The sequence below is a fragment of the Scleropages formosus genome, chromosome 25, assembly GCF_900964775.1.
Source record: "Scleropages formosus chromosome 25, fSclFor1.1, whole genome shotgun sequence".
NCBI lineage: Eukaryota > Metazoa > Chordata > Actinopteri > Osteoglossiformes > Osteoglossidae > Scleropages > Scleropages formosus.
Window position 1 is genome coordinate 6763339 of NC_041830.1, and position 24759 is coordinate 6788097.

At 47.2% G+C, this 24759-nt stretch overlaps 1 protein-coding gene across 5 annotated transcripts in view; it reads left to right on the forward strand.

The window, feature by feature from the left end:
• The window catches only part of cux1a (cut-like homeobox 1a), a 147744-nt gene that overhangs the window by 100628 nt on the left and 22357 nt on the right, over window positions 1-24759 (forward strand). For 3 of the 5 annotated variants that reach the window (XM_029249440.1, XM_029249438.1, XM_029249439.1), the window contains exons 9-18: window positions 3605-3653; window positions 8789-8893; window positions 9643-9831; window positions 10455-10513; window positions 12581-12629; window positions 12947-13031; window positions 17835-18569; window positions 21582-21662; window positions 23531-23632; window positions 24193-24279. In XM_029249440.1, coding sequence (XP_029105273.1) covers window positions 3605-3653; window positions 8789-8893; window positions 9643-9831; window positions 10455-10513; window positions 12581-12629; window positions 12947-13031; window positions 17835-18569; window positions 21582-21662; window positions 23531-23632; window positions 24193-24279 — 1541 coding nt within the window. The remainder of the gene's footprint in view (window positions 1-3604; window positions 3654-8788; window positions 8894-9642; window positions 9832-10454; window positions 10514-12580; window positions 12630-12946; window positions 13032-17834; window positions 18570-21581; window positions 21663-23530; window positions 23633-24192; window positions 24280-24759) is intronic. The other 2 variants (XM_029249437.1, XM_029249436.1) reach the window with 2 other exon arrangements.

Sequence of the window (24759 nt, forward strand, 5' to 3'; positions counted from 1 at the left end):
ACAGATATGGTCATCCCTCAAAACATGCCCATTGTGATTATGAGAACTCGACTTTAAGAGGAGTTTCGTTTGGTACCCCTTCGTTGGCTTAGTGGCAACTTCCAGAATTGGGTTTTGCACAGCTGAGCAGCATGACACCAGATGCACCGGGCAGTTCTCTTCTCAGTTATAGTCTGCCTTGTGCTGCATTAAGTTCTCAACCTCCATTACTTCTTCTTTACTAGTTTCACCTGTTATAATGTCCATAACCATAACCCCTATTATGGACTGTTCAAAAGATATCAGTTTGTTCTGAGAACCTAAATTCAGCTGAGCTGTTTTCATTGAGGGGGGCGTGGTGGTGCAGTGAGTTGGACCGGGTCCTGCTCTCTGGTGGGTCTAGGGTTCGAGTCCCACTTGGGGTGCCTTGCAACGGACTGGCGTCCCGTCCTGGGTGTGTCCCATCCCCCCTCCAGCCTTATGCCCTGTGTTGCCGGGTTAGGCTCCGGCTCCCCCCGACCCCCGTATGGGACAAGCGGTTCAGACTGTGTGTGTGTGTGTGTTTTCATTGATTTCTTTTGATTTATTTTCCATTGCACAAACATATTACGTTTGCATGTATTCATTTAGCAGACACTTTTCTCCAAAGCGACGTACATCTCATTGAAAATACAATGTGTGTGTTACATTAGGAGAAAGAGAGACTTAGATGCAGACGTGTGATTCTTAAGTGCAGTTAGTTTCTTTCTTTCCACCATATGAACCAATTTTCATCACACAAGTAGCTGCATAAAACGTTATCAGAATAACCACGATTCCTTCCTGATATGTTTTTTAAATATATATATAAACATTTACGATTACATTGCAGGAGTATCTGCGTAAAGGTTTATCCAGACATGATCTTAAAGTTATGGTGCATGAACATTTACACCTTACATGAACTTAAGAGATGATGGGCGAAGTGAGTCTGGAAGAGGTGAGTTTTAAGATCCTTTTTAAATGTGGACAGAGATTCAGCAGTTCTGAGTGGGGGGGGGGTCGTTCCACCGCAACGGAGCCAGAACCGAGAACCTCCATGCTTTACCTTTCGTGCACGGGACCACCAAGCGGACAGAGGTGGAGGAGCGTGAGCCCAAACACATACACAAAAGGTCTGGGCACAAGGTACTACGAGATAGCAAATTAACAGGATTTCTACCCATCACCATTACTGTGTGTGTTTCCTTTGTTAGAGTGTGAGTGTATGGTGTGCAATGACAACAAAACAGCTGAATGAGTGCAGGTGCACTGCCATACAGTACTCCAGAGTATAGAAACTGTCTTGTGTTATATCTTATGCAGCTATTGACATAATTGTGGTCACTTTCATCGTATTTGCCTTTTCAAAGAGGAACTGGCCGAAAGTACAGTGTCAAGACGTGCAAAGTTGATACGGACCTCTCCGAACAAACTCAAGGTTATAATGACTGGGACAGCTGCCTCTGCTTAATACTAGTCTTGAAGGGGTGAATACCTGTGCACTCGGGTATTTTGTCTTTTATATTTGCACTGAAGTTAATTTGTAGAAATTCTTTTGATTTTACAGTATGTTGATCAGTGTCAAAAAAGCACAATTAAATCCTTTGTGATTCAATGTTGTAAATAGTAAAAAAATCAGGAAAACTCCAAGCAGGGAGTGGTTACATTTATTTAGCTGACGCATTTCTCCAAAGTGATTTATACAATATTACTTACGATATTAAGGTTATGATTATTGCAGTTACAAGCTTACAGTTATATACGTTCATACAGCTGCGTAGTTCTCCTGGAGCAATTTTTAGGCGAAGTACCTTGCTCAAGGGTGCTACAGCCGGAGGTGGGGATCGAACCCGCGACCTTCGGATCCAAAGGCAGCAACTCTAACCTGTTATTTACGGCTTTTTACTTTTTATAAGCCTTGTATTTTAAGATAAATGGTGTCAGTCTTGGCAGTTACTGTTTGAAAACTTTTAACACTGAGACTAATGGAACTTGCGTCTTGAGTATTCACCTTCCCGAGGTTTTATCATCAACAGATTACTTTTATAAGGTGAGGGAAGACTACTCTCATCAAGGGACTTTGTCCCACTTCCTTCTAAACCTTTAAGCTTTTTGAGTTCTCCCTTCAGCGGTTATAGAGCCTGCAGTCCTCTGCTCAGAGGGTATGATCTCTTAACCACCATAGCACTTATTTCTATCTCCACAGACCAGGTGCACTTACGACACCACCGTTTTGTAGGGGCACAATGGAACTGCAGGCAGAATTTGAACTCATCTTGCATGTACTCATGGGTTTTTGGCAGAGAGGTATTTTATGGCTCAAGCCCTGATCCATGGGGAACTTGTTTGGCCCCTCACTAAGCAAGTGAGCATAGAATAAAGGCCCCTCAGCTGAGCCATTTCCAGGATGCTGCTGTCCACTAACTGGACTGTAAATGTTCTATCAGATTAGTGTGTATTAAGGGGGGCCTAAAGGCTATATTAGTGTAATCCCTGTGTTTCGCCACTGGCTCATCTGATGTGGACCAGGCACATACCTCCAGCCAGGGCTTCAGAGCCCACAGCCTCCTGGGATTAAGGTGTAACTGAGAGGCTTTAGTGGCATGTGCCGCTGGTGTTGTGTCCCACCAGGACGTTCCGTCTCGCCATGTGTCCGGCTGATAATGCTCTGCCGTTTTCTTACCATTTGTTGCTCCTCCCAATCTTGTGTTGAGAAATGTTCCCTTCAATTTACCTCTCTTTTCACTTTCCCCAGGCTAAATATGAGTGGGTGCGGGATTTTCTTTTCCACTGTTCCACAGTGCCTGAATGCCTAGTTAAATTTGGCGTTTTATTTTTGATATGAAACTTCAAACGGTATCAACAACAATACCTAGGTTTTGACACCAGTGCGACTCAATGGAAAGTGTCAGTTTTTCTCCAGTGTGTCTGTTGCCTGTCAGAGTTTTGAGTTCGCAGTTGTCGGACCTAATGAGCTCGACTTTGTCTTCACTTCGCTGATTTCCCTAATAACTAGTATAGCGCACATTACTGGAAATGGCCTGAAACTCCACCATGCTGTCCACCCTCTACAAATCACAGCCACTCCAGTGATGTCTTGGCAAACACCCTGAAATCGCATACTGGATCCACAACATCCATCTCATTGCCTGCTTCAGGGCTAAGGACGCTATGGGACACAGAAAAAACTTCTTTTTTTGTCTCAGACAGGTTTTATTTTCCTATTGAGGTTTTTTCATCATAAGCCAGAAGTGTTGTGTTAGCGATGTAATACCACACATTTCTTCTGTTTGCTAAATGGGAGCTTTCATACATTACATATTATGAAACATTTTTACAAGTTAATAATCATGGGTGTGATTGAGCACAAAGGTAGAGGTCCATGTTCCTGCGGTCCACAGTCCATGTGTTCAAATTTTACACCGTGTGCAGCATCAGTCAACACGATACTTCTTACCCAATTCTGATTTGTTCCAGCGTGCACATAAAAGCCCCAGAGCGAAATCCAAATTTTCCCCAAGGGTCGGACCGCTGTCCATCTGCACCGGTACTGCTCCAAATCACCGGAGTAATCTAATGTTGACTTTACACCTCTTCTCCCCAGGGCCGATGAGATTGAGGTTGTCATGAGTGACCTCGAGAAGGCCAATCAGGTGAGTCTGTGCTTGCCGCTTCCGAACTTTTTACGTTAATGTAACAAATTTGATGTTACTGAAGGCTTGCCAAGTTGAAAAATGAATAAAGCCCGAAGGAAAATATTCAGCTTGTGTTCCGTTGGACCTGTGCCAACAAGTTTTAGGAAATATGTATTTGTACAAGACTCGGTATTGAAAGGTTTGCCTGTTCGGAGAATTTGACACAGAATGAATCTACATGTTGTGTTTTATTTGTAGAGGCTTCCCTCACATAAGGATCGAAATCCGTTCTGAAAATGTGCTCGTAAGGTGAATTCTAGTCAAACTCTCGGTTTCTCATTCATTTAAATGACAAAAGCCCTAAAGGTTCACTAATTTTTCACCAAACATACTAAATTCCTTAATTTTACACACTGAGAAAATATCCCTGAAATGTCAAAACCACTCAGGACACCTTAAAATCTAGCTTTAAGACTATTCAGATTTATTTATACATAACATATATTTCTGCTCCCATTTCCTCTCTTTTTCTTTTTATACAGTTTTCTGTGCTTTAAGGTGGCACAGTAGGTAGCGCACCAATGACAGCAATAATGAGGCTAGATGAAAGCATGGCTGCAACTTTTCTGCTGATGTCTTACAGCTCCTTTGCATTCCACATCTGATCTCCCATAAAGATGTAGCTCCAAAAATCATGGGGCTGCACCAGTCTGGTGCTTCACTAATGTGGTGCTTCACCAGATTTGTGTTCCAGTAACGTGCGACTTCACTAGAATGGTGCTCTGATCAGGTAGTGTTCCAGTACAGATGCTCCCTGATTTAATGGTTTGACTTACGATTTTTTTCGACTTTACGATGGTGAGCTGGCGATAGACGCTCAGTAGAAAGCGTACTTTGAGTTTTGAATTTAGATTTTTTTTTCTAGGGCAAGAGAGAAACGGTACTATACTCTCGTGATGCTGGGCAGCGGCAGCGGTCCGCATCTCCCAGTCTGCCACGCAGTCCCTGTACAGATACCCCCTGTATCTACGTTGTTTTGTGCACCCATAATAATACCCATCTGTCTTTGCTGCTAGTGGTGAGAAGAACAGGAAGGCAATTACTGTTGAGGAGAAACTGAAGATAATTGCCCAGCACGAAGGCGACAAGCCCGTACTGTTCATTGCACGTATGCTAGACTATGATGTTCCTCAGGTTAGGTGCATTAAATGCACTTTCAACTTACGATGGGTTTCGCGAAATGTAACCCCATCATAAGTTGGGGACCACTTCTGTTATGAGGCTTTACCATGCTAGTTCATTAATGCGCCGCTTCTCTAATATCATGGTGCTCCAGTAATGTGATGGTGCCCGTACGCATCTGCTGCACATGCTGCCTTCAGTTCTTTTAAATAAAAGGTCTTTTTTTGGCTAAATGCACACTTGGACAGAATGACTTTTGGAAGCTGTCCCATTGTAATAGAAATGTTTTTGGTGTGTTAAATACGGTAGGTAAACAATATTGGCTCAATATTTGATTAATCATGCTTCTTCCGGTAGTTCAAAATAGTAATAAACCAAAACGCAATAATATACACTGCTCAAAAAAAATGAAAGGAACAGTTTTTAATCAGAGTATAGCATCAAGTCGGTTAAACTCCTGGGATATTGACCTGGTCAGTTAAGTAGCAGAGGGGGTTTTTAATCAGTTTCAGCTGCTTTGGTGTTAATGAAATTAACAACAGGTCCACTAGAGGGGCAACAATGAGACGACCCCCAAAACAGGAACGGTTTTACAGGTGGAGGCCACTGACATTTTTTCCCTCCTCATCTTTTCTGACTCTTTTTCACTAATTTTGCATTTGGCTAGGGTCAGTGTCACTACTGGTAGCATGAGACGATACCTGGACCCTACAGAGGTTGCACAGGCAGTCCAACTCCTCCAGGATGGCACATCAATACGTGCCATTGCCAGAAGGTTTGCTGGTCTCCCAGCACAGTTTCAAGAACATGGAGGAGATTCCAGGAGACAGGCAGTTAGTCTAGGAGAACCGGACAGGGCCGTAGAAGGTCCTTAACCCATCGGCAGGACCGGTATCCAGTATTTGTGCAAGGAGGAACAGGATGAGCACTGCCAGAGCCCTACAAAATGACCTCCAGCAGGCTACTGGTGTGAATGTCCAAGCAATCAGAAACAGACTTCATGAGGGTGGCCTGAGGGCCCGACGTCCTCTAGTGGGCCCTGTGCTCGCTGCCCGGCACCGTGGAGCTCGATTGGCATTTGCCATAGAACACCGGAATCGGCAGGTCCGCCACTGGCGCCCTGTGCTTTTCACAGGTGAGAGCAGGTTCACCCTGAGCGCATGTGACAGACGTGAAAGGGTCCGGAGAAGCCGTGGAGAACGTTATGCTGCCTGTAACATCGTTCAGCATGACCGGTTTGGTGGTGGGTCAGTGATGGTTTGGGGAGGCATATCCATGGAGGGACGCACAGACCTCTACAGGCTAGACAATGGCACCCTGACTGCCATTAGGTATCGGGATGAAATCCTTGGACCCATTGTCAGACCCTACGCTGGTGCAGTGGGTCCTGGGTTCCTCCTGGTGCACGACAATGCCCGGCCTCATGTGGCGAGAGCATGCAGGCGGTTCCTGGAGGATGAAGGAATTGATACCATTGAATGGCCCCCACGCTCGTCTGACCTAAATCCAATAGAACACCTCTGGGACATTATGTTTCGGTCCATCCGACGCCGCCGGGTTGCACCTCAGACTGTCCAGGAGCTCAGTGATGCCCTGGTCCAGATCTGGGAGGGAATACCCCAGGACACCATCCGTCGTCTCATTAGGAGCATGCCCCGACGTTGTCAGGCATGCATACAAGCAAGTGGGGGCCATACAAACTACTGAGTATCATTTTGAGTTACTGCAATGAAATTTCAGCAAAATGGACCAGCCTGCCGCATCATTTTTTCACTTTGATTTTCGGGGTGTCCTTGAATTCAGCCCTCTCTAGGTTGATAATTTTCACTTCCATCAAACGATGTGGCATCCTTTCGTTCCTAACACATTACCCAGTCCATATCAGTATAGATATCCAGCATGATTTTTTTTTTCCCCCCCCCCATTGAGATCTGATGTCTTTTCAAAGCGTTCCTTTAATTTTTTTGAGCAGTATATTTTGAGTGACTCTTCATCCGGTAAAGTACTTGGCCCTAAAACATCGCAGCGCTTCGGAATTTAATTAATATCGCACGACTAATTTGTCTGAGGCACAAAGACACAAATTGAATGTGTGTTTGTTCACAGATAAGTTTCAATAACAGTCAAAGCGAAAGCAGCACTGTTAACATCTCAATCCTGCCTAATTAAGATCTTATTTGGAACAAAACCCGGCGTTCACATCGGGTCCCCGGGACCAGGATTAAGAAGCTCTGCTCCACTAGGTCCACAGAAAGTGACTTTTTATTTCAGATTGCGAGGAAGTCTGTAGAGGAGGCTAATTAAATTGTTTCTTGCCTCGCTTCCATATGAAAGCGAAATGTCTTTTCAGTTTCCGTCCCCTTAAATTAGCGGACAGAAGTGACTTTCCTAGCCAGTTCGGTCAGTCACGTATGACTCGTTCCTTTAATGGCCAGAGCCGCCGCGGTCCCGAAGCGTTGAGTACGACTCGTGTTTCGGTAGAAGACTCCGCCGTGCTTCTACTGCAGAATTGGCAAGTCTGAATGTACGGACAGGGACGGCTGCAGGTGGCTAAGGACTAAACTGAGCTCGCGGTGGGAGTCCCTGGGAGCTCCGCCGTACTCCCTTTGAACGCTCCCATTACGACGTACTGCTCTTAAATGGGTCCAAGTTTCACTTGGAGAAACGTCCTCGGAGAAAACGTCAACTAAGAAGCGAACTGAAATTATTTCTAATATTTCTACTAATACTCCAAGTAACAAAAACAGGTGCGCGTCTCCGGCCTTGCCGATCCCTCGCTCGCATCTCTTGTATGCTCGTGTTGCCCACGTTTTCCTTTTTATTTTTCCTCCTAAGCAATTAAATTACACCTAGTTGTTACATAAATAATTTCACAATCAGTGGAAACAGTTATTTGTCAAATGAAATAAAATTAATTTGTGGGTGTTTAGCATCTGGAAATGTTACATTTCCATAAATCCATAAGGATGATGACGACTTTAGCTTCGTAACATCCAAAAGTTGAATATTTCATTGCTTTTAAAATGTGATTAATTATTAAGAATGCTTGCTGTATGCTTTGTTTTTCATGTCTAGACACATACAGCTCCAACGTTTTCATCGCTCGGGTCCATATTCCGGGCACGGTACGTTTTGTGCTGACTCGGTATCGCTCAGACTAATGAAGGTACATGGTTCGAGCTGCGTCGCCAGGCAATTGTGGCCCATATTTTTGTATCTGAACCTAACTGGAGAGGTGAGGTGGCGTAGGAAGGCTTTGCCGAAAGAGGCGAGCAGCAAAACATTGCCTTTTCCGCTATCGGTGCCATCGGTCCTGCACGACACCATGCGACGCCGTAGTGTCTAAAGAAACAAAGCATGTGGGAGGCAGCTCCCATCTAAACTGTAAACAACTGAACTGTACTGAATAGCACTCCTCTTAGATCTTAAACTTAGTTGAAGTTATCTGATAGTTCGTGCACAGTGCTTTCGCGTAGATTATGGCAGCAGCGAGCATTAGGTTCGCTTATGACAGACGGAGCTTTCGCTTCCAGTTGAGCGCGTTTCGCTTCTTGCTACGGCGAGAACCGGCCACGATGAGATAAGGATCGGATTTTGTTTTTGCGACTTATCTGTTCAGGAGGATGGGAGCGTTCGGGACGACGAGAGCGGGTATGAAAAAGCCAGGCCGCGGTAGCGTCGTGGCGTCGCCGCTGGCGTGTTCAGTAAGATCTGCGGGCTCCTCAGACAAACGAGCTTGGTTTTGAGCAGACTTTCGCTGCCTACATATCAGATACAGCCTTGACAGGTTCCGATCAGGGATGCGTTTGACCTGCGCTTGGTGATTGCAGACTGGCAGTGGAGCATAATTGAATTTTCAGTAACTCATGTGCAGGGCAAATAGTTCGGTCCAAGAGATGTACTCGTCGGTTCTCCCGTACACTATGGTGCACAGTAAGCTAACCTGTGTCTACGTTCCCATTCTTGGGCAGCGTGCGGAGGCGGCGGAACGGGAGGCGGAGACCCTGCGGGAGCAGCTGACATCTGCCAACAAGTCCCTACAGCTGGCCACGCAGATCCAGAAGGCGCCCGATATGGTAGGCTCTTCCCGCGAACCCCTGTTTGCTCCCACAGGCTGGTAAATCCACAAATGCACATTTTTCGCTGCGGTAAACCTAGTCCTTACCCCTGTGTCGATGGGCGTCCTGTTGTTTAATAATACGTAGGATAATATTTGTTTTTCCTCCATTTCATCAGGCGTCTCAGTTCATCACATTTATCTCGATTTTAGGACGTCACAGAACTCGTTCTGCATTTTGTTTTTGGTGAGCTTTAAAGGAACATCATGTATTTTGTAGTCCATATTAGAGTGCTTATCCATCCTTCTGTCCATCCACCTATTCTTCCGACATCCTTTTTCGATAAGTGCTTTTCCAGCAAGAGGTCCGATTATATAAGCAGGCCTCTTGTGTATATTTACATTTACTTGCTTAGCACAGGATTCTCTCCATAAACACATGCAGTATCTAGTATCTGACGCTTTTATTGATAAACTACACTACTCCAAACTCTCTAAAATCACTTATCCATTTACACTGCGCAGCAGCGTAACACACACACTCAATCCCTCACGCACATTCACGCACAAAGGGCAATTTGGAGACACCGGTTCACCTGAAGCACATGACTTTGGACCGCGAAAGGAAACCGAACCAACCGACCGCGTATAAACATTGGGGGAGCATGCAAACTCCGCACCAATTCAGCGAGTTCAAACTGACATCCGAATATTCGGACCGGCACCGGCGCTACCCGAAGCTGTCATGTATGTGATCGGTGTCCACAGGAGCAGGCCCTTGAGGTGCTGTCCCGCTCGAGCCTGGAGGTGGAGCTGAGCGCCAAGGAGCGGGAGGTGGTGCAGCTGGCGGAGGATGTGCGGCGGCTGCAGACCAGCCTGAGCAAGCTGCGCGAGAACTCGGCCAGCCAGATCTCCCAGCTGGAGCAGCAGCTCAGCTCCAAGGCCTCCACCCTCAAGGTCAGGGGCCCGCGCCGTGCCGTACCTGTCGCGGGGATTGCTCCACCCCTCCCCCGCCGTCCACGCGCCGGTTTCATTGGTCAGAAGCTTTATCGCGTGCTCCACGGAGACCCTGCTGCTTTATTGGGTGTAGTCATGGAAAAAGATGACCACATGTACTCGGGCAGAGGCGAGCGCACAGTGCCGTACTGTGTGCCGTTTGACTCCTGTGATTAAGTATGACCCTTTTTTCATCACTTTCTCAGTTTTTCCGCTGTTCTTTACTCCCACGATTGAATTTGCAGAACTATATAAAAGTTTGCCACCGCTCTCACAGTTTCCCTCCGATTTTGATTTCCCCCTTGGCTGCCGCACAGTATGGGTTTTATTTCTTCGCATTAGCACTCCGAGGCAAATTCTGCTTTTTGCAGCACCAGAGGCCCCGGATAGGTGTTCGGGTTGACAAATGTAGAGTGCTGTTTTAATGGCACAAACTCGATAATTACTGCAGTAGCTGGTGGCGCTGAGGTTCGGCTGCCCCTGCGCACAGATGGCCACCTGTCGTGTGGCGTCGCCTGTTGACTTGTTAAATGGCTCCGTGCTGCCAGGGTCACTTTTTTGGTCTTTGTTTTTCTGCCCCTCAGCAACTGGAGGAAAAGCTGCAAGAGCAGGCTGACTATGAAGAGGTGAAAAAGGAGCTGAGGTAAGTAAGCAGGCCAGACCCACGAAGGGTCGCACCCACACCCTTTCGGGACATCTACACCGTGCAAGCTCAACAAAATAGCAGCACCCATTGTATACCATTTACATTTATTTATTTAGCAGACGGGGGGGGGGACGCGGTGGTGCAGCGGGTTGGACCGGGTCCTACTCTCCAATGGGTCTGGGGTTCGAGTCCCGCTTGGGGTGCCTTGCGATGGACTGGCGTCCCGTCCTGGGTGTGTCCCCTCCCCCTCCGGCCTTACACCCTGTGTTGCCGGGTAGGCTCCTGTTCCTCGCGACCCCCCATGGGACGAGCGGTTCAGAAATTGTGTGTGTGTGTGTGTGTGTGTGTGTGTGTGTGTGTATATGTGTATTTAGCAGATGCTTTTCTCCAAAGCGATTTCCAGTGAACTCTATGTAGCGTTATGAGCCCACACACCTTATTCACCGTGGTGACTTACACTGCTAGATACACTACTTACACTGGGTCACTCATCCATGCATCAGTGGAACACACTCTCTCTGTGACACACACACACACACTATGGGTGAACCTGAACAGCATGTCTTTGGAGTGCGGGAGGAAATCAGAGCACCCGGAGGAAACCCACACAGACACGGGGAGAACATGCAAACTCCACAAAGACCGAGCGAGGATCGAACCCACGTCCTCTCACACCACCCAAGTTCTGCGAGACAACAGCCCTACTTGCTGTACCACCGTGCTGCCTATATGCCATATGCCGTATGCTGTAACTGTCAGGTTATTAAGCCACCGGATGTGACTTCCTGCTCTTAGCTGAGTTTGCACCGGGATGCAGCCTGGTGTTCTTCACCCAGAAGGCCGCCAGTCCTACTTTCCGCTGACTCCGTGCCAAGCCGAGCATCCAGTTGACCTTTACGTACAACCAAGGCTGCCATTGGTCAGGCCACCTTCGTAATCCTAACAACTAAGAGCCACAAAGCAACCTTGTGTGAATCGGACATGACTGCGTCACCAACCTCCGCTGCGTGTTCTTACCCTCAGAGGGGCACATGTATGTAGAGGGGGCTTTTGGATGACTCTGCTTTAGACTCTACGCTGGAGTATACACTGCACTAGGTTCTCTTCCTTGCATCACCGTGTTTCATTAGGCACTGCTGGCCAATTGTGGCGCTTCATTGGCTTGCCTAGTTTAGGACACTCGGTTGTTTCTTAGTGAACCATGTAGGATACATTTGTCAATTAAGTGGTGTATTCAGGTAAGTTTTTAAAGTGTTTTTGATTTTTGTCGATTTGACGGTATACTCTGGTTGTATCTGGGCCTGTTGTTTAAATTTAACGCATAAACTGTTGGAAAAAGTTCTTGCTGGTTTTCTTCTCCGTGCAGCACAGCACCGAAACGGCCCGTTTAGTGTTGTACGGCGTTACTGCCGTAACTTGTCTTTGTCGAAAGGATAAATGTGGAATTTTCTAAAGTTAACTGACAGATACCGTAATCGTACTTTATTGTGCCTGTTTCCTACTAGTCCGTTTGTCGTCTAGAATTTGATGATGGCGGAAGTTACTTTATAGGGAAGTATGTCAGGACATTTTGTAACTCGGTTTCAGCCGTAATACTCTTGGAAACCTTAAACTTCAGTATTTGTGTGAATGGGGCTTCTTTGAGATTTTTCATGCTATGTTTCAAGGCGCTCTTCTTTTCAGCCGAAAACGGTTCATAATTTGTATTGATCGCCCGTTGTGCTGACATTCCTCTCTAACGAATGGGTTGGCTTTTACACAATTCCTTTTAGTTAACACATTTTCTTTATGAAAGGGGCTCGGCTCGAATAACAGACGGCTGAATAACACATTTATGAATACAGGAATTTGATTTATCATATTTAAGTTCTCTCGTCTAAGTAGACTAAACAGCACACAGTGATTCCCCCCCAGTGTATTGCATAGCTGTTCCGGTTCATCCTTTATTTTGTGGAATTTGGAAGTAGTGTTTCAGGTTGCCATGACATGGAATTGGCCTTGTATGTAGAGTATGCGGTTGAAACCCACAATCTGAGTGGATCTAAAGCTACTCCTTCTCCACAGCATCCTGAAGTCCATGGAGTTTGGGCAGTGTGACAGCTCAGCATCACAGGTACGACCATTAGGCACTGAAATATGTTTGTATATGAAGTGATGTGATATATAATTTAAAACCAATAGAGCTATCATTCAGTGATTCTTGGAATGGACTTATATATGTATTATAATCTGTCATAGCTGCTATATCTTTTTCAAAGCTTCAGTGTGGAGATTATCGAATTAGCAGAAGGTGTTCACCATGTCTCAAGGATCAGGTTAAAGGTCAGAAAAGAATGAGTCGATGATGGGCTGACGTTGGGCACAGGTGAAGGGTGCACGTAACAAGAACGGCACGTTTCCCTCCTCTCACTCTGCTCCCTTTCTCCCCAGGACTCCTCGAAGCCCCTGGAGGAGAAGAACCGCAGTCTGCAGTCAGAGAGCGGCCCGCTGCGTATTTCCAACAGCGAGCTGAGCGGTGAGTGATCGGCTAGGACGTCGGCTGAGGGCTGGGCCGGATGGATGGGTGCGCAAGGATGAGGATCAACGGGGCATGTGGTGGATGGGGCATTTTCCTGCAGGACACTGCGGGCACTTCAATAGTTACCAGTAAGTAACTCGTTCGCCCCGGTAAAGCCACCCTCCTTTCACCGTCTCTAAAAAGCACCAAGACGAGATCTTATCGCGACGCGTCAGGGCAGCGTCTCGGAGCGCCGTGAACCAACTTACCTTTCGATCGCCTCCCAATGAGGCACGCGCTCCTAGTTTGCGCATACCAGCACGGATGAGAGATCCCAGAGATCCGCATGGTGGCTTTTGTTTGTATCGTGACGGTTTTGTCTGCAGGGACCGGAGACTACATCGCGGAGGCTTTCTGTATTGTTCCCGATGGGAAGCGGGCAAAAGGCGATTAATGCAGATGGCACGCAAGCGTGAACGGAGGATATCGGCTGGGATCAAAACAAGGGCTGCATAAATATCCTTAACCGCAGGTTTCAAACAAATATGCGTTCCGTTCCTCAGTATGGTGTCTTCACAAGGGCTGTGGGCAAGAGGTCCGGTTTTTCCGCAATAATTTGCAGTAATGCGACGCTCGCGGAGAACGGCTCGGCAGCCGTCCCTTTGAAGAAAAATAAATAACTTTCCAGACAACAAAAGATGGGAGTGCTTCTGAAAGACCTCTTCTGCATTTTCTCTGTTGTCATTTTTCCCTTTTTGACAAGCAGTGCATTTCGGCAGAAAACTGAAATGGACGCGAATCTGAAGATGGTTCTGCTTTAATCATTGAGACAGAAGTACTGCTTTTATTCTCGACTCTCGGCTGCAAGACGTGCAATTTAACCAGCGGCGGCACCTCAAAAATTGCGGTGCGGTTTGGCATTCTGCAGCGGATGTCACGCGGTCGTTAGCGCTTTCTGTTTCTGCCGTTTCTCGTGTGTATATGAATGCTGATTTTGGCTGGCCGTTACTCCTGGCACTGATGTCTCCTGGGAAACGGAAAGGCCGCTTTTGGAACCGTTTCCCCCCCCCATAACCTTTCAGACCTGAGAGACTCTTAGTTTTGCTGCTGCTGCTGTTGTCGTGGCTGTCGTCGTTCTTATTGGGTTTGGTAATGACGTGCCGTTTGCGCGCCGTGTGTTAAGGTCACTCCGTGCCCTTCCCCGCACCTTGAACCGGTCTTCAAAGCACGGACGCGACGATGCCGTGCCGCGGCCGCCCGGCTCGGACAAAGCGAGCCCAGGGGGGTGGGGAAGACCTGCAATATGAAAATTAAGCATCACTTCATTTCCCCTCCATCCTCCCAGCTGCCCTTTTATACAATGAAAAGTCTGCGGGCCTCAAATGTCATAGGAATTGGCTGCAGGACTTCCCTAAAATTAAGCGGGTCATTTGTGTTTTAATGGAACTAGTTTGTCTAACCTTATCACGTACCAGTTAAATGAAGACCGGAATTTTCGCTTGGCTTTTTTTTTTTTTTTTTAAAAATATATATTTTTTTTTAAGTAACACTTGCTTACAGTCATGTCCTACTTTGGGTATGCAAAACAGGAGTTGCGTCAAGTAATAAATGACCGTCTAGGATTGCTGGTGTCGTAAAGCTCAAAGTCGTTCCTCCCGTGCAAGGGTAATTTGGTAGCTGTGGAAGAGTTTTTTTAGAGCAGCTTGTGCACGAGTGTGTGTGTATACTGGTTGCATGTAGATTCCACCTTCATAAAATAGTATACACACTAACAGCTAATGAAAGTGTGCACCCTTTTGTCATACATCAGCCTCATTCGTTAGTATGAATGCATTTTTGTCCATTACACACCCAAGAGTCATTTTTCTACCTGGTTTTTTTGTTCTGTGCAGTGGCATCAGCGCTTTTATCAAACATTTTGGGACAGAGATGCACGCTTTGTGTGTCAAACCTTAAAGTCAGGCTATTTTTTGGCTACATTTAGTGCATTACACCTCTACGCTGGATACGGTGATTGCTTTTGTGAAGAAAGCCTTCATGCCAACAAATTAAGGTCACCTAGGTGCCAGTAGGTGGTGTAGTGGTCAGAGCTGCTGCCTTCGGACCCAGAGGTCGCAGGTTTGAATCCTACCTCCAGTTGTAGCATGGGGGAAGGGTCAGCTAAATGAATAAACATACAGTAAATGTAGAGCAGATGCCTCCCGCTTGAAGCACGTAGGTTCAAATCCCACTTTCTGCTGTCTCTCATGAGCAAATGACTTATTCTCACTATTCCAGTAAAAATTATCCAGCTGTATAAATAGGTAAATAATTGTAAGTAGCTTAACATTTTAAGTCATAAATGTGAAATGTAAATAACTTGAAACATTTGGTAGTAGCGCTATCCAGAACCTCTGGCAGGATAGAGGCATAGATCTCTCTGACCCTGCACTGGATATTTTGGTATTGAGAATGAATGAATGAAAATGTTCAGACATGTTATACATATATACAAACACACACACACACACACACACACACACACACACTGACTGAAACTGCTTGTCCCGAGCAGGGTCGCGGTGAGCCGGAGCCTAACCCGGCAGCATAGGGTGCAAGGTTGGAGGGGGAGGGGACACACCCAGGACAGGACGCCAGTCCACTGCAAGGCACCCCAAGCGGGACTCGAACCCCAGACCCACCAGAGAGCAGGCACAGGCTAAGCCTGCCGCGCCACCACGCACCCCATGTTATATATAGTTTTGCTCAAAATATTTTAAAATATCTTGGTGTTGCCATTGTCATTCATAAAAAATATATTTTATTTTTGCATTTTAATTCATTTTAGCTGACATATTTCCATTGTGCTTTAGCCCATGTGGCATGATCAAGGATTTGAAATGGAGCTGCCTTTAAATGACCAATCAAAAACAGTCGACAGTTAAGGATATTAAAAGCAAGCAAATGTTACTTCTTCCATTTTGTTCAAATAAATTTCCTTTCCATTGATAGAGTAGTGAAAGCTAAATTTGACTGTGCCATCAGTACTCTGGAGTAGTTGTTCATCCTCTCTACTAATAGTTGAAAAGTCTAGAGTGTATTTTTTCTCTACAAGGCACCAGTTTCTGACAGCTGCCTTTAAATAATATTTCACATATACCATTGAGTCTCCCCTTTGGAAAGCTTGTTCATAGACAACTTGCTTGAAATGTAGTCGTTGGAGTTGAGATCTAAATCTGAGTAGGTCACACTGCCCCCAGACCCATAACGCACACGTGAGGTAGCTCCTTTGACACTCGTAGGTTTACACTGGTGTTTACATTGGTTTTATCTGAGCAAAGAGTGAATGCAATGACTTCCAGTCGCTGATCTTGCAGACAATCTCAGATCAAGTGTCTCATGGGTAACAGTGGAACAACGCTCGCTCTTTCTCCTTCAAGGCGCGAATATATCTGCTACATTTCCTGGGGTGGGACGCTATGGCGAAATGTTTCTAGGAATCTCTGTCACAAGTCACAGATGCTGAGCTTTGCTAATAAGCTTGGTTCTAGACTTAGGAATACAGTTGGGATCAAAAGCCTGTCCGCATATCCACTTGTTCGTAAATCCAACCGCGACGACACGATAAATAAAAATTGAATAACGGACATCCCTCGATTGATCAGTGGACTAGGATGTGGGAAAACCTCAGGTAAAGCTACAATGAACTGAAAAGTCACCGAATGACTTTTATTTATTTCATTTTCGTCAAATGCTCATCCTATTCAGTGTTCGTCTGTTTCAGAACCTATGCTGGAATCGCAGGGCATTAGGCAAGGACCGCGTTACTTTTAATAACTTGAAATGAGACGTACAACATTTTTCACCATCTGGCCACTTTCGGTTTACCTTATTATGTATACAACCAATAAAAGCATAATAATACTGCTGTACCTTGATTTATTTGCTGGCTAAGTTCTGCAGAAGTATCAGCTATATAAATAAAAATACACTTTTATTCAAGGGTGTGACTGCAGTGTAAGACGGTGGTCTTCATAGAAATAGCGCTACTTATGAGTCACAAGTCACACTTTAGGAACAACGGTCCTTCCTTAAACCACTTTATTGTGCAAATTTTACGTATCTGAAACAAGATCTGGTGGTCGTAAATGTGTCGGTTTTGCAAGACATTTTTAGAGTGAGGATTAAAAATAAAAAAAAAAACGACCGCCGGAGATTTATGTTTCCCAGAGAAGCACTTTATACTTAAGGTCATGTTGATTATATTTTTAGAATAGATAACTTAGTGTTTTAAGGCTGACTCCTACACTGACCGCACAGCAGCAGCAATAACAGCAAGACACGTGAGGGGAATACACGGGGAGATGAGCAGCAATGACAGGGGCTTGAGAGCAGCCTGAGGCTGGATGTGCTGAGGATGGAGGACAGGGGCAGAGCAGGTAGCCCCCCCCCACGCACACCCTCAGCCGCAGCCCTTCGTGGCCGGCTGAGGTCATAGTCTACATCTCGCTATCGTCTTGTTACACCGCCCTTACCTGTCTACTTGAGATGCTTCCTCCAGTCAGTTTGGAGGTGTGCGGTGAACGGTGGAAATGTGATGGCGGAGGAGCAGCACCAGCAGTCTGTGCCACGTAGATGCCGACAATAAAAGTTAAACCCTCAGAAGCCCGGCCTTCTAGTCTGTGGGCGAGACGGGAAAAGAGCCGTTAAAGGATATTACCGCGAGCGAGCTCAAAATGCGATACCGATTCATCTCGCTGCTACTTTTGTCTAGTTCGTGTTGTATTTTGCACTTTTTTGCTTGGATCTTCCACGATGCCTCGTTTTCAATTTTTCTCCAAGGGACGAGCAGCCGCAAAGGGAAGGAGGCCCCCGTGGAAAGCCAGCAGCGTCTTCCCGCCACTTCTTCCGCCACCAGCCTACAGGGCTCCCCTCCACCAGCCTCCTCCCAGCTGCTTCTGCGGTCTGGGACAGGCACCTCCGAACCGGCCACTAGCGCGAACGGCACGCACCCCTTCTCCCCGACGGGCATCGGGCAGGAATTCTTCAGTCCCGCTATGGCCAGCGCAGGCAACGCTTTCCCTCTGGCAAGCAAGATGGCACTCAACTCCCTCCTTCAGCGGCAACTTATGCAGACCTTCTACTCCAAAGCTCTCCAGGACTCCCCCTCCGGTGCCATGCTGTTCAGCCCTAGCGCCTACGCCTCCAGTCCCCTGTCGGCCAGCCCCCTGCCGCAGCCGCAGCACCAGCCCACGGGCAGCCCGGACGTGAACGGCATGGCATCTTCCCCCAGCCAGTCGGAGGGCGCGGGCAGCGTCTCCGAGGGCGAGGACATGGACACAGCAGAGATTGCACGTCAGGTGAAGGAGCAGCTCATCAAGCACAACATTGGCCAGCGCATCTTCGGACACTACGTACTGGGCCTATCGCAGGGCTCCGTCAGCGAGATCCTGGCTCGGCCCAAGCCCTGGAGCAAACTCACCATCCGCGGCAAGGAGCCGTTCCACAAGATGAAGCAGTTCCTCTCCGACGAGCAGAACATACTGGCGCTGCGCAGTATCCAGGGACGTCAGCGAGGTGAGTTTGCAGCTCCTGAATGAGGTCAAGAGACACGGTTGTCTTCCATCGTCGTTTCCCGTGTGTCACTTGCGCATACATCTGCAAGTCTATCTTTCCAAAGAGTCTCATTATTATCCTGACTCTACACTCAACCCTTCATGTTCTTGTATTTAAGCGCTTGTACTTTTTTTGCGGTCCATCCCCAGAAAATATTGCAAATTTTTAATTTTTTAAATTTAATTATGTTCGATTTGATTCCACACCACACTTTCTGTACGGTCTACATTTGTAGTAGCGGTAAGAAAAATTAATTTCCTTTATTTTTCTTTACTCAATTCTTTATAGTGAATTTTTCTTTTGTTATTTTATGTTTACCTTCTTATGATCTATAAATAAAGATAGAAGTTAGTTAATGATTTGTTATTTTATAACTGCTTTTGTTTTTTTTTTATGGTTTATTGGGTCTGAAGAGTAACGGTGAGCTATTCGTTTAAATTTCGTTTTCGCATGGAACCCCTGCAAACATGAAGGGTGTCCTTTATATTTGATCGTATTCTTTCTCATTACCGCAAACAGACACGAAATGCCAATATTGTAGTTAAACATGTTCCGATCACACGACCGTAGAAGCTATCCGGAGATCAGTGACAGTGACGATGAATTGATCTTGGTAAGTACCAACGCAAGGTCACACGTCAGGTCCCAGATCCTTTTCGGAGGATACCTGCGGGACCGGGCAGGTTTGCTCGAACAAGTTTTTAAACTCTCTGAGAGGACCGTCGTTCTCGCCAAGGACGGTCCGCAGACGAGGAGCTGCGTAGAAAGAAGCCTGTTGATTTAAGTCAGAATGTGAACCTCGTGGTAGCTCTCCTTCCATCAAATATGACATTTTTACATACTTTAGCATATTGGAAAGTAGTACAACCACTTCAGCCATTTTCTGTGATGGATGAATAGTGACAATGGGTTGTTAGTTGTCATGTTTGCTGTTAGAAAAAAGGAGAGATGAAGACGGACATCCATCCTTCGTCAGCGCCACTAGCTCCGGCAGAGAGACAGCCACATGTAATAATAATGAGCTTTTGCAAGCAGAACGCTCCATCACACAATTAACTGCTTCCCTCTCATGCTGGAGTTTGACCACCAGTTCTGAAATAGATTTATGTCAGATTTTTGAAGGGCAATTTCCTCAGGTCTCTTCAGAAAATGTGTAGCCGGTACAGTCGTGACGCGCCATCCCTCGGAGTCCAGCTGATTTATAGGCCCAGCGGAAATGTCTTTTCCGTCTCTCCGGATTCACACCCGTATTCACTTTGGTTGCTGGTTGCGTGCAGGCCCAGGTTCCGGCCCACCTGGAGCTTCTAGCAGATGCGTGCGGAGAAATTGTTAGCCGAAACTTCGCAAGCGCTCGTTACGTTTCTTCGTTTCGCGGACGTGTTTCTCCGAACCGACGTACAACTGTGCGTAAATAGTAAATTTCACAACAGGCAAAGAGCTTTAGATGGAGACGCGAGGCGTTTTTCCCAGCGCACCTTACACGAGTAGCGGCCTACGGAACTAGTAGGGAATATACAGGCGATCATCACAGGTGGTGTGATGTAAGCTTACGGAGCAGGTTGGAGATCAGGAAAGAAGTGGGTCCGAAAGAGATGGGTTTTGAGACTCTTCTTGAATGTTGGATGGGATTCAGCAACTCTGAGGGAAAGCTCCGGTCCGATATTGAAGCACCCCAGCACCGAGAGCACAGTGCTGCTTCCTGTACTATTCCGCTACCGATATGCCCTGGTCTACCTGTGTATGTAGGACTGCCAGTGTACATACACGTGTGTATGACGGGAGGAACGGTGTGTCCTGGACTAAGTGGGAGTGAGGGTTTGTTGGAGCGAGTGGATTACGTGATGAGGCTGGAAATGTACCGGGCATGTTGGTCTGACCTGCGTACACTGAGCCCCCGGAATCAACGTGCTGGTTTTACTGGGTTACTGCAAGTGTGACAGAGATGTTAACCTGAGAGGCGCACACTCCTGGCCCACGTATACTAAACATAACGGGAGTAGCACCCCCTCGGTCTCGCATATGCTAATCTGAGCATGTCCGCAGTGACAACCCGCTGGACCCAGAGCCCTGGTCTGCGTACCCTGAGGGTGACTGAAGCGTCGGTCCGCCCGGCCTGCGGTGCTGCTCTGCAGAGACCGAGCGTGACGTGAGCGGCGCCTCGCTGGGCCCAGAGCGCCGGCCTTCGTGCGCTAAGCATGGTAGAGTCGCAAGCCCAACGCACAGCGGGTCTCGCTTCTGTACTCCCCGCTGTCCTAATTAGGCGGCATCGCTGAACTTGGCAGTGGGGAGGAAATAAACGAACCGGTGCTCTTGGCAAAATGTTGTAATCTCTTGTTAAAATGCGTGCGGGTTCTGCTGCGGTGTTTATGTGCGCTCGGTCCGGCTGGTCAGGCGCTTCGTACCTGTCTGCTCTTTTTGAGATCACCCCTGTGATATCCTAACGTTTGTGTTCCTCGCTATGGCATGTCGGCGGCGCAAGTTCTGCTTTTCTTCAAGTAATGAAGGATGTTCGAGGAACACTCACGCACGTGTGATTTGGATCGCGGCGGTGGCTTGCGGATGGGATCAGGACGTCGTTGCACGCTGGAGCCTGTGTGTCTGGCAATATTTGCATTGCCGTCAGGAAGTCGTTCTCCCACACAGCGCGTCGGCCATCGGGATAAACGGTGTATATGCAGCTGAAAGCCTGCTGTCCGACGCCAAAGTCTTTGGCTCTTTCTTTCAGATTCCGCTATCATCCCCTTCCATTTCCAGTTCCATCTCCCTAATTCATTTCCCACCGACTCCCCAAGGTGAATACCGCTCATCCCGTCACCTTCCTCTTAGCTCGTTCGCAGTTGGGCCGACTGCCACGACGGCACCGCCTGCTTAAGAGGGACAGGCTGTAGTCCGCTGGTTTGACAGTAGGGCTCCGGGAGCAGGTGCTGGCGCCTGACACTTACGTTTTATCTGTCGCCGCTTGTTTTCCAACAGAGAACCCAGGCCAGAACCTGAACCGAGTGTTTCAGGAAGTTCCGAAGCGAAGGACCGGCTCCGAAGGCGCCTCGCGGCCAGGTCTGTTCCTTGCCCTCACTGTCGTGGTTGCAGTGTGATCCAGTTGTGTCGGTGTTGCCCGAGCTCGTCCATCCCATCCTGTCCGTCTGGCCTGGGCTGCGGCGACAAAGCACGCCCCCCGCTGTTCGCGCCGATACCACTTTCGGCACAAACCAGCCCACCCGCCATCGTAGAACCACCCCACTCATCTAAGTGAGACATTGTGAAAGAGCCTGTAGAGCTTAAATGTAGTGTTAGTGAAGTACGATACAAGTACTGAAGCATTTGTGTGTTTTATCGGTTTAAGCAAAAAAGCAGCCCGGTCAGCATCCTGCTCTGTACATTTAGAGAGATGGTTTTAACCTTTTCAGTGGTGAAATTGCCCTTTACAGCAAACAGATAAAAACAGCCCGTGGAAAAGGGCGCCTCGTGCTGTGTCGCGTCGCAAATTTGCCGGGCGCGTCGGCATCCGCGTAGCGCTCCGGTGCCCGTCGGGTGCCCGTAGGGTGTCCGCTGCAGAACGACGGGCGCCGCTCCGTGGCACGGCCTGCGGCTCGCGGGCCGCGCACGCTCAAGCGAGGGAGCGCGGCCCCGTTTAATTACGCTCGCCAGTGGCCCCGACCGAAGGCAGGAAGGATAAAGGGTGCGTGCTCTCTCTCTCTCCCCTTGCTTTGTCACTTTGTTTAACTCAAAATACCAGTTGAACCTCTTTAAAACCAATCAGTTCCACGGTCTGGCTCGCCGTCGTTCTTGCGAGGATGTGCAAGTGTTGGGCGTCTTGTTAATGAAGCACATCTGTGCCCTGGCTCTAGGAGATTACTCTCTGCGGTCTGTCTTGTGAGTCACCCCACCCCCATCTCATCTGATTCCTCCAGTGCGGTTGTGACCTTGCTCCAGACCGTCTCTCTCCGACTCCTGGGGTCACACCTGGCCGCGCTTTGAGCTGGGTCCAATTCCTCATTAGTGATATTGAGCATAGAAACATGCGCTTGGTTAGAGCTTTGCACCCAAGTCTCAGCGTGGTTCTATTGGAAGATTAGCCATCGCACCCATACCGCTTTTAACAGGGTTAATTCGTTCCATGAAATCACCCCGTTAGGTAAAGTCCCATTGTGAGGGGATTGAATGACCCTATGAATATTTTGTATGGAAAAATATAATTGGTTCCTGAACAAAAAAATGTCACTTAAAATTAAAACAGCCAAAATGAAAGGTATTTTTTTGAGAGACAATGGTATAGCCAAGCTATTTTCTAATATATGTATTAAAAATGATTGAGTGGTACTGGTGCTTTGAATTGTGCTGGAGAGTGACTAATTTTTGGACTGTTTATGTCACCTTTCGGTTCCAGCTTATAAGTGACATGAGAAGTATTATTTACGACAGCGTAACGGTGTTGTTGTTTATATGATCTAAATAATCGGCCTAATATTTACATGTTTGTACGGTTTATGTATAAACATTAGTACTGAATCAGCTGCTTTAGGTGCGAGTTTGGTTGACCACGGTCACTCTGATCGGTTCAGATCGGTAATGTGGCAGGATGTCAAAAAAAATATACAGTAGTTGGCTTTGTTATGGGAGATGTATAACGTCCTTGTACTCTGCAGATTAAAGTGTACCGTAGGTAGTGAGGAAAATGCCTGTTGTGGACATAAAATGACTGCGATGCCTAGAAACATGTCGTCGTACTGAGCGATGAGCCTGTTGTGTTGCAAAATGGTATATATTTTCATAAGCTGTTGTGGAGGATTTTCATTGTGAGGGACCCTGTTATACGAGGGAAAGGTGTATTCCTGTTTCTCCACCTGGATCTAAATGCTGGAGAGCTCGAACATCAGCTGGCTCGACATCACCCAGTGACTTAAGTGAACCGTTCCTGTCCGCAGGTAACATCACCACCAGGATCCGCACCCCAGAAAGCGGTTCCGATGAGGCCATCAAGTCCATCCTGGAGCAGGCCAAGAGGGAGCTGCAGGTTCAGAAAACAGGTGATTTTCTCTGTATTGTCGCCAACCACCCCCACGCAAAACGCAACGGGGAGACGGCTGCTGTAAGGCCTGTTGTGATGGAACGTCTCCTGCTGTAATGCATGTTGGGAACCTTTGCTCCCGTGTGTCTGACCAGGACCAGGTGGTTGTGGCTAACAACAATTTGTCCAAAAAAAAAAAAAAAAAAACATCAGACAAGGGACATTACAGAGGTGTGTTATATACAAAGACATTATTGCATAACATCACATGGGTGTTATGAAACACAACCAAAGCAGACCATATACAGGCACAGAGATATAAGGCATACTGCGAAAATAAGGCAAGAAAATACATAAAAATCTCTGGATACCTGGGAGAACCACAGTTCTCCAGGATATAGGGCCTGATGTTTTACCGCATTTCGGCACATAGGTGCAGTTTTTGTTAACCTGGCCTAGGAATGAAATCTGTGGACTGTGGCTTATGTGTGGTAGAGAAGAGGAAGTCCGTCCCATGCGGCTGACAGAATGTGCTGAAGAGTGACTAAGCTAACCAAACGCCAATGCCACCCAATGCAGATGGTGTGGGACAGAGACATCGGCGAACAGGTTACCCAAGAAGCGTGGGCAACTATTTGGAAAAATATGCACAAAGTCTCAAACTTGGTGAGAAACAAACTAATACACTTCCAGTCCACAGAGTGTCCCTCACACCAAGAAGAAAAACCCTCTGAAAGCCAAACAGATTGTTTTTCGAGGGGGGGCCGGAAGCACCGATTCATCCGCATGTTCGAAAGGGGTGACGACGGATCAGGCTGGGAGCGAGCTGGAGCTCAGTGTGTACAGAAATGAGCCGAGCGATAAATTATACAACTTATGTTAGAACTGCACAGACTCGCAGAATCATCAACCTAATGACAGCGGGAGGAAGTTGTCTGTTTAGAAACAGGGATCGAAATTGGGAATTTTTGACATAACACATATGCAGCGGAATTATAAACATTTTTAAATAGCCTTTTTTTAAAATGACGACAGATCTTTGTTTGGCTACATCGACGACTACGTGTTTTTGAATTTTCGGATCCTTTGAAGTCGTCATTGTCTGAGAAGTCGGTGCTTTCTCTGATGTTATCTGAGACCTCCTCT